Consider the following 9,115-nt stretch of genomic DNA (forward strand, 5'->3'; position numbering starts at 1 on the left):
AAAAAAAAAAAAAAAAAAAAAAAAAAAAAAACCAAAAAGCCACGACTACTACTCCTACTACTCCTACCACTATTATTATTACGTTTTGTTCTAATATCCGGATATTAGCGTACGATACCATTTTTCGATCCTTTGCATGAGGGTATACGATATCTGTGGCGATATATAAGCGTTATGTAGGGGGAACTGCGGCGTATAGCGGATCGTCTGGGCGAACATGAATCAATGGCATGTTTTACAGTAAAATCCCTTTCTCCCTTCTTTCAACAGCACTTTCGCTTGCTATGGTGATCGTTCAATGCATCTCGAGAGTCTAGTAGATTATAGTATGATAAGTAGCCCATCGTTGAGGGTAAACGAGACAGGTTACGTCTAAATATCTGTATCTATATGTATAACACAGACCCGCTAGTTTACAGAGACAGATTGAATCTACAGTATAACACATGGAATAAACCAACCTACCTCCTCTCTAGCCATTTCTCTAGCCAGCGTCTCTCCTCCCTCTCCGCATCCCAGCCTTCTTTACCCTCCGTCACACCAACACCACCGCGCTCCTCCACTGCAATCCTGACCTCTACACCCTCCATCGCTCGAACACCCCCACAGCGTCTAATCAACTGATCATCCAAAGACAAGTACTCTGCATACCGCCGCAGCCTCGCCCGATACAGCGACATCAGTCCGGAAGGTCGAGTATGTGTCTTCGCTAGATTCAGCACCGCACATGCGCGCAGGATTTCCTCGGCGCTCGCACTTTCAATCCATTCCAGATTTGTATACATCTTGACCAGTATATCCAGCTCTACATCCGATCCCGCGACAGGCGGCGTAACGGATCCACTCGTGGCTGCCTGCTGCGCGACCAAGGCGGCGCGTTTCCGGGCCACCCGCTGCACGCGGTCCTTCTCCAGTTGCCGAGGGACACGGCAGGTGAACGGCGTGACGGCGTTCCCGAAGGCTAGGACAGCCAAGGGTGTCATCTCCCCGCACACGATGAGAATGAGAGTGAAAGGGATCATGCGCCGGACATCATAGGCAGCGCGACGAACCAATTGGAAGCTTGAGCGGCTGAGTTGAACAGACTCGATTGCTTTGCGCAATGCAGTGCTCTTCTTACTCTGAGAATTGGACGACGGCGGAGCAGGCGGAGGAGAGGTAGGGAGGTAAGCGGGGAGACCGAGCGAGCGACGGATAGGCAAGGAGGCGCGATAGTTATGGTAGACATTTTTGAGGCCGGTTTTGTAGAAAGAAAGATATGCGCGACCCATTGCGATATAACGTTTTAACTTATCGGCCGTTGCGGCGGAGCGTGAAACCGGGTCTGGAAGGTCGAGATCGGCCGGGCGAGTGCTGGGTGGCGGGTTGACATCGTTGGCTAGAGATGTGGTTGCAGTTGAAGATGTAGAAGGGACTCTGGACGTGGCTGGCTGGGCGGAGGAAGAGGGACGAGTATGAGTTTTGGAAGATGAAGCGTGGCCACGGGAGGTAAGGTAGATATCGCGCCGCCGAAGGTGATGCTGTGGAAGAGCTGAAAAGGGGGTAGAGAACAACGGATAGGACCGGGTGACAAGGGCCTTCTGGGCACCAAGAGAGGATGACATTCTCCCAAAGTATGGAGGGGGGAGGGGGTTGAAGGGGAGAAGGAATTGATTGCTCGAAGGCTGATGTGATACCAAGAGGACCGGCGTGTTGGATGCCTAGGGCATTCAGGATAGGAGACCAGGCTCTTCAGGCGCCGAGGCAGCCAGGCATGCTAAATTACTTTCCTTGCTATGTTGTCATCGACTTTCGACGCAACATGCTTGGAAGGGAACGAACTGATCTTCTTTGGCATTCGATGTCATCGTGATATTAGTCATGGCCAAGGTGACAGCAATGACTCACTCTCCATGGTCTATTCTCTATAATTGGGATTGATTTATCTCACCTTTCCAACCATCACGGATACTACAAGTTGTATACACACACACTCTCACACAAATAAACCATGTCTCTTGACTGGAGTCTCCCCACAGCGCTGGTGCTCATCGACAACCAAGCAGCCTTCACTCACCCAACTTACTGGGGGACCTCCCGCTCCAATCCGTCCTACGAGGACAACATCCTATCTCTCATCCAGGCCTTTCGAGCCGCCATCAAGAACCAAACTGGAGGGGGAAACGCCAAGGAAATAATTCACATCTTCCATTCGTCAACTACCCCAAATTCCCCTCTCCACCGCAATGACCCCGGAAACGGTATCCAGCCACTTGATGTTGCCCAGCCGGCGGCTGACGGATCTGAAGTGATTATGTGGAAGTGTGTCAATTCAAGCTTCATAGGGACCGACCTGGAAGTGCATCTTCGTACTCGAGGGATTCGGCAGATTCTTTTTGCCGGCCTCACAACAGACCATTGTGTATCGACCACGGTACGCATGGCAGCGAACTTAGGGGTCGTGGACCGGTACCCCGACGGGCCCTCGGCACTTGACCCAGAAGATGGCATGCCTAACCAGGCCCGCGTGGATCGGGGGCACATCGTACTTGTTGCTGATGCTACGGCAACTTGGGCAAAGGGGGGCTTCGATGCTGAGACTGTCCATGCCGTTTCAGTGGCGAGCTTAGAAGGCGAGTTCGCCGACGTAATGAAGACGGAGGATGTTGTGAAAGCTTTGAAGCAAATGAATTGAATCAATTTCGAGCAATGCTGTTACACCTCGAGGTATCTTCTTGGCTAGCCATTTATACTTTAAGTCATGTTCCATCAATCAATCTGCTTTCGTGTCGCCTCGGCTCTGAAATCCATATGGTTTAATTTAGTGGACATTCCCCGTATCCCGTCACCACAGGGCACTCGCCCTTGGAGCATTATAGCAAGACTTCAACAGCAATAACACTTTCTGAGACAAAGCCGGTTACGAACAGCCACGCTTTCTTCTTCTCTTGGGGCTTCGGCTCAATGGGGACTAACAATGCTGTGCTACTCGACCTAATGTTCGTTCCGTCATCTTCAAATATCAAGCGAGTCTCCCATTCTACAGGACCCCCTTCTTCCTTTGTGGCCTTGGGACGTGTATACCACACCATAGCACCGTCCTTACCATTTGGATCGGCATGATTCTTAGCTACGTCGATGGTTCGTAGTAGCCCTGCGAGCACGTAGCCACTGGCGTCATCAGAGGAAGTCCGGTATGGGTCCGCATAATAGCTCGGGTTGTCGATAGAACTATCGAAATGAACCTCGTCCACGATAGAGATATTGTGGGTTTCAGGATTCGTCCGGCCACGATACATTATCCCGCCGATGGCATTAGAGATGAGTAGTTCCCCCTCCGATTGGCCATGTCCAAGACCGTTGTTGTTTTGTAATCCAGTCAACGCCACTTTAGCATCAACGCCGGTTTCTGCCTGCTCTGATTCAAGGCTGTCCAGTTGAATATGCACGATGTTAGACCACTTGGCTGCAGGAAAAAGATCTTCGATTTGACGCTTGAAGCCCTCACGGTAGAAGTGGTCATTAGTAACATAAAAGGAGAGAGGACTCTCAGCAATAATGTCATTTGGGGTAGCGATCAGTGAATGCCTGATGGAGCGCACATGCCGGACCGTGTTAGTTTCAAGAACATGATGAAAGAGCTCAACCTGCGAGCGCGCCTTCGGAATTTCCTGGGAATGTAGACCAGCATGGTAATACGCCAAGTTTGGCAAATGGTTCACAGCAAAGATATAGACGGCATCGGGACTGTCCGGGTCTTCCAGGACTTCTATCCCATGCGTGATTAAGGGGCCAGCGAAGTTTTCAAAGGCTAGACGTGTCGATTTCATGGTCTAGACAGGATACACTCGATTCAGTTCCACACCTTGAGAGCGAAAGATACGGACAAGCTCACCCTGGGATCAATGACATGGATGGACCCAGTCGAATCCACCGGCCCTTCGAAATTCCCTAAGGGAGGAAACCACTTGAATCGGGGCAGCACAGAGTCTTCACAGGCAGTGAAGATCTTATGGGAAGGCATGTAATAATGTAGATCTTCACATTGCATCGTGTCTTCAATTCTGTGGAAGGCCTGTTGCTCTGCCAATCTTACCTCGTCTGTGGCTTTCCGGAGCACTCCCAACACAGTCAGCTGCCGGTATACAGGGCCGTAGAACGTCGCCACCAAGATGGTAAGGATAGCAAGATTGAGTAAACTCCCCATGGCGGTGATACACTTTCCTTTATCGTCTATGAGCGGTACCGCTTGGGGTTTCTCTCAACAGTACCAAGGATGGTATGCCAGTAGACGAGGAACAGAAAGGCGGCGATAGTCGTAGCTTTCACCGATACTATCAGATCATCCAGATCTATATTGTGGTTGGAAAGAGCGGAAGATCCTACTCGGCAGGTGCGATTCTTCGATGAACACGTCCATTTAGTCTCGGAGGGATGGTGAGCAATTTTATGGGGAGTGCCGGCCCCTCCAAGGGATCAACAACAATGTACTCCATACGGTGTGCATAACTCCTACTGTCCATACTCTGGAGGACATCCAAAGATGGGAGTGGAGCGTAACTGAGGCGACCGACAAATCAACAGGTCGTTGCGACTTTGGGCCGAAAAGAACCTCGGAATGTGGAACACAGTTGAGGAACACAGTGGAGAAAGGAAGGAAAAAAGTAAAAAGATCGTCACGGTTGGGGAGGAGAGAGAGAGAGAGAATGGTCTACCCGAGAAAACTTAATTCATTTTGTCTGTTTTGTTGTTTGTTTGTCATTCCGACCTCCATGTTAGGCAGTTCCAGAACAGCTTCTTAGAGGAGATGTAGTATTATTATCCCTTGAATAGCCGCACGCAAAATCAAATTAGACAATGGATGAATAAAGGAAAAAAAAAAAATGATAATCCCAAACTGGCTTTCAGATTTTCTTTTTGCCAATCACACTGCAAATTGCTTTCATCCTTACCTGACCCACTCCTCCTTTTCATCGGACAAGATCCGTCGAGATCAGTGCATGACCTTCATGGTAGCCACCGATAGCAAGGCCTAACAGAATCACTCACGCGACTTGACATCCATAAATTCCTGGTCACTGGCATCCAAAATGTCATACTCTTCATCAGTTAAGAACCCGTTCTCCGTTTCATGATCACCCAACGACAGACTCTCCACATCTTCCAGGACATCTTGCTCAGACGGGTTGGACACGGAGGGAGCCACTGGTGCTACAATACCCCCTTCATAGGCACTTGCGTCAGGGGACTCCTTCTCCAGTTTAGGGAAGATCATATGGCTTTCGGCGCTTTCCGAGCCGTGTGCTCCCTCCGGCTCCAAGCCAGATGGAGATGGGCCTTTGATAGAAGGTACATTTTCCCGTACTTGGATCTCACACCACAGTCTATGACCGAAGGGCATGCCATTTGGGAGCTTCAGTCGCCAGTACGAGATGGCAGTACCTACTCGACTGGGAGCTTTGAGTGTTACAGTGAAGTCGGAGCTCTGGCCGGGCTCTAGCGGCTCTGACAACTTGTTGCTTTCCATAGCAGCAGAGATAGAGTCCAGACTCAAAGGGTGGTTGGTATCGACATTGAACATTGAATCACCACCAACAAAGCGCACGTCACTTCCAGCAGGCCACGCAAGCGGGCCGGGGTTATAGAGAGTCCAGGTCTGACGGAACACCTTGTTAGGCGACATAATGGTGCTGTCAGGTACAGTGTCACGCACGAATAGAGCGTCGTATCCGGAAGCCGCATTGTTAGTGGACTTCTCAGTTTTAATTGGCTGCTCCTTCGAAAGTGGACGTTCCTGCTTCACGGTCTCACTGTCTTGTGATAACCCCGACTCTTCTTTAACGGGCACATCGGGGATACAGCGTTCGGGTTCCACCGAATTGATGGCTTGGGTCGATGGGGATCTTTGAGCATGATCGCCAAGGGCGACTGTAGATCCTCCGAATCTATCCTCTTGGAGTGTACTGATAGTAACATTGCGAACAGGGGTCTTGAGCATGACCATTGGGTGAGTTCGGTTATGCGTATTGGTCGGAAGCGCCTCACAACTGGCGCAGAAATCGAGATCGTAGCACACAGAGCATTTGTAACGGACCCCAGTTATATATCCAGGGACTGCCTTGTTCTTGCAAAGGGGCCCATCACAGAAGATGCCATAGTGGACCTCATGAGCCTGAGATGGCTCAGATATGGCCTCATAAATTGGAGCGAATCGATGACCAGGATGAGTCTCTGGCGCATTTGAAAAACACTCAGAGCAATAATCCCAATCAGGACAGGTGAGGCACTTATGGCGCACACCGACGACATTCTAAAGATGTGTTAGTTTACAGTCACGAATTCGCAAGTACATAACCCACCTTCTCGCAGCCATCACAGATGGCGGCATGTTGATAGCGGCGTCCAGGTTTACAGCGGGACAAAACCAAATTCTTCAGACAGAAGGGCCCGTCATGAAGAAGAGAAAAGTTGTGAGCTGGGTGATGACCATGGGCATCCTTCAGAAGGCATGTGATACAAAGATCATAGTCCTTGCACTGAAGGCAAGTGACCATTTTGGTTTCGTTAAATTCTGTCTCTAATTAGTATACGAATAATATGCCTTAGGAGCCGCCACATAGAGGGGAGGGGTATAAGAAATAGAGAGAAACGTACCCTTGAGACAAGCATTGCAAATCCGGGCTTCCGAGTGGATAGGGACTTCAACAACAACTGGTGAAGTCTTTGGAGTGTCTTCAGAGACGGATTCTGGGACAAACTTTGATTTCTGTTCGACCTTCTCGGGGGACTCCTCGGGACCATCAGTCTGGAGCTTTCGAGGAGCAACAGTCTCTGTGGTGCTGTTGGTGACAATGCCATCTTTAACGATGCGTCTAATTAACCAGTGGTCCTCATTTGGACAGGTAACACCCGAGTCTACACAATGGAGACATAGGTCATAATCACCATCATCACAGATACTGCAGTGGTAGTGCTCATTAGGAATAGATAAACCACAATGATTGCAATCAATGCAAAAGACACCTGTGGGAGACTTATGTGAGACCACGGGGGTGTTGAGGTTATCCTGGCCCAAGCTAAAGTCTTGGTGTGGTGGCTCGGGAGCTACCACACCCGTATTAGACCATTGCATGGCCCCGGGCTCAGTTTCGGTGGGCTTCACAGCATCATGTGGCGATTCGGAAACAGCTTTAGCCGAGCCTTCAGGGAGCGGAGAGCTTAATACTGTTTGAAGGTAGCTGTATCTCACCTGATCCTGGTGCTCAGAGGAATCTTCTGCGGGTAATGGTGATTGAGAGGTAGTAGTGTCAACCTCCGTAACTCTGATTCGAAGTTTCAGTTTGGCCTTTGCAGCACGGTAGAGTTGCTTGTAGACAGCACTGTTTTCGCTGTCCAGGTGGATATAACAACCGGCGCTGTCAGATAAACGTTCAAGAGTGACGTTAACATCTCTCGGGATGCCAAGAAGCTGACGGAGCTACATACGAGAATCACATCAGTAATGAGGCTAGAAGATTTAGTAACTCTGTGTGGGAAACATCTTTTAATTATTTCTTTTCATTTCCAGAGAAATTAAACCTCGGTGACGGAAGCCTTTCAAAGTGGAAATTTCCAAGAAGTAAAGAGGATCTACACCATACAAGGGAAGACTGTAAGCTCCGGTCGGAGCTAGGGTGGAGACGCACCTTTTGGGGGAGAACACGAGCTTCAAGCTCTTTTAGAGGGATTTTGAAGCGACGAGTATTGTCATTGTAAAGCACCTTGACCGTGATTAAGGTATTCGGGTTAACGGAAGTAGCCTGGGACGCAGAGGTCGACATGATGTTTTCAAGTTTCCCTAGACGATGAAATCACTTGAGATCCCAAACATGCCCCTAGAGATAAGGAAGCGGGCACGCTAGTGATGAGAAAGGATAGATCAGTGATAAGTATCGAGCTACCTGGATGGCGTTGGTTGAATGAAATGACTGTGGGATGGAGGCGGAAGAAAGTGATGATGATGATGATGATGACGATGATGTAAATAAGATTGTTGGAAGTGAAGTCAGGTAGGTAAAGTAAGAGAAGAAGAAAAGAGGAATCGATGGATTAAAGGGCGACGCCTTGACGGGGGTAGGTGGTCATCTGCTTTGCTGCATTCGGCGGGGGGCGGTGAAGCCCAGTAGGCTTCCGGGGCATCCCCGTTGGTGGTTGGCTGGTGGCTGCTGAGAACCTAAGTTAGTTAACCTTTGGTACTAAGTTCCTAGTGCTCCAGAGTGTGTATGTAATATACCAACCTGGAACTACGTCACATACCCTACAGACATACTGCATGCCTAGCTTTAGAACCCTGTGGAGGTACGGTATGTACATGCACATCTTCCTGACACAGACCTTAGTGGTCATTGATCGGCTTGCTGCCAATAGAATAGGGGCCTTCAAAGGGCCCCATTCAAACGACGTAGTTTTTCTTCATTGTTTTACTTCTACTACCAACTCCTTTCTTCCCTTTGCATCCATGCTTACAGGTAGTACAAACGTCAATAGCACCGGCCTACATTGGATAGAGATACTCATGGATCGATATGCGAAGTTGTGTCAAACTACAGAAAGCCTTGATAGCACACATTACTCCAAAATCAATCCCTGGAGGGTGCGACTGAAGTATCTGCCCGGGCTCGTTGCAGAACAAACCGCTAATCACCAGCTAAAAATAATAAAAAAAAACCATTGTCGTATCATCCTTCAGATGAAAATGATGGTATCCTTATAAAACGTGAGACATCTTCCGACATAGATCCGTTGACAACAGACAATGATGAAAAACAAACGCTGAAAATATGCATGAAATCCTAATCTAACCGCGATTAAGACAGAGCGGATGGGAGGAGCAGAACAGACAAGACCGTATCCGAAAGGAAGAAAGCGAAAGAAAGCCCCAGCAAAAAGCACATCGTTCAAAGCTACTAAGGATATGAACGGCCATCATAGATTTTAATGGTAAGCATTTAGCATCGCAACAAAGTATGGATAGTGAAAACAAAAGAGGAAAAAGAAGGACAATAAAGGAAAAGAAGAGAATTGCAAACGAAATTGATCACAGAATGATACGAACGAAGACGAGAATGATATTTTGTGTTAAAATGAGGAAAAAAAA

General features: G+C 48.8%; 4 protein-coding genes across 4 annotated transcripts; 1 reads left to right on the forward strand and 3 right to left on the reverse strand.

Annotated features, from left to right (window-relative positions):
• Window positions 1-293: 293 nt before the first annotated feature.
• BDV37DRAFT_122979 (uncharacterized protein) lies at window positions 294-1,797 on the reverse strand. The gene has a single exon (XM_032078619.1). It carries the CDS (start codon window positions 1,602-1,604, stop codon window positions 462-464), a length of 1,143 nt encoding a protein of 380 aa, XP_031941134.1. The 5' UTR covers window positions 1,605-1,797; the 3' UTR covers window positions 294-461.
• BDV37DRAFT_122978 (putative isochorismatase family hydrolase) lies at window positions 1,798-2,763 on the forward strand. Its single transcript, XM_032078618.1, has one exon. It carries the CDS (start codon window positions 1,991-1,993, stop codon window positions 2,672-2,674), a length of 684 nt encoding a protein of 227 aa, XP_031941135.1. The 5' UTR covers window positions 1,798-1,990; the 3' UTR covers window positions 2,675-2,763.
• Window positions 2,764-4,513, reverse strand: BDV37DRAFT_123081 (uncharacterized protein). Its single transcript, XM_032078620.1, has 2 exons — window positions 3,875-4,513; window positions 2,764-3,812 (listed from the first exon to the last, which is right to left on the reverse strand). Exons 1-2 carry the CDS (start codon window positions 4,184-4,186, stop codon window positions 2,853-2,855), a joined length of 1,272 nt encoding a protein of 423 aa, XP_031941136.1. The 5' UTR covers window positions 4,187-4,513; the 3' UTR covers window positions 2,764-2,852.
• A 507-nt stretch (window positions 4,514-5,020) lies between these two features.
• BDV37DRAFT_283296 (ZZ type zinc finger domain protein) lies at window positions 5,021-7,799 on the reverse strand (the record flags this gene model as incomplete). Its single annotated transcript, XM_032087262.1, has 4 exons — window positions 5,021-6,289; window positions 6,339-6,550; window positions 6,634-7,456; window positions 7,665-7,799. The coding sequence occupies 4 exons, from the start codon at window positions 7,797-7,799 to the stop codon at window positions 5,021-5,023; spliced, it is 2,439 nt and encodes an 812-aa protein (XP_031941137.1).
• Between the last annotated feature and the right edge of the window lie 1,316 nt (window positions 7,800-9,115).

Source organism: Aspergillus pseudonomiae (assembly GCF_009193645.1).
Source record: "Aspergillus pseudonomiae strain CBS 119388 unplaced genomic scaffold BDV37scaffold_35, whole genome shotgun sequence".
Lineage (NCBI taxonomy): Eukaryota > Fungi > Ascomycota > Eurotiomycetes > Eurotiales > Aspergillaceae > Aspergillus > Aspergillus pseudonomiae.

Coding starts and splice junctions, on each gene's coding strand:
- BDV37DRAFT_122979 (XM_032078619.1), bottom strand. CDS start 1,604: ATGTCATCCTCTCTTGGTGCCCAGAAGGCCCTTGTCACCCGGTCCTAT.
- BDV37DRAFT_122978 (XM_032078618.1), top strand. CDS start 1,991: ATGTCTCTTGACTGGAGTCTCCCCACAGCGCTGGTGCTCATCGACAAC.
- BDV37DRAFT_123081 (XM_032078620.1), bottom strand. CDS start 4,186: ATGGGGAGTTTACTCAATCTTGCTATCCTTACCATCTTGGTGGCGACG. Junction 3,813..3,874: donor TCCATGTCATTGATCCCAGG/GTGAGCTTGTCC, acceptor TATCCTGTCTAG/ACCATGAAATCGACACGTCT.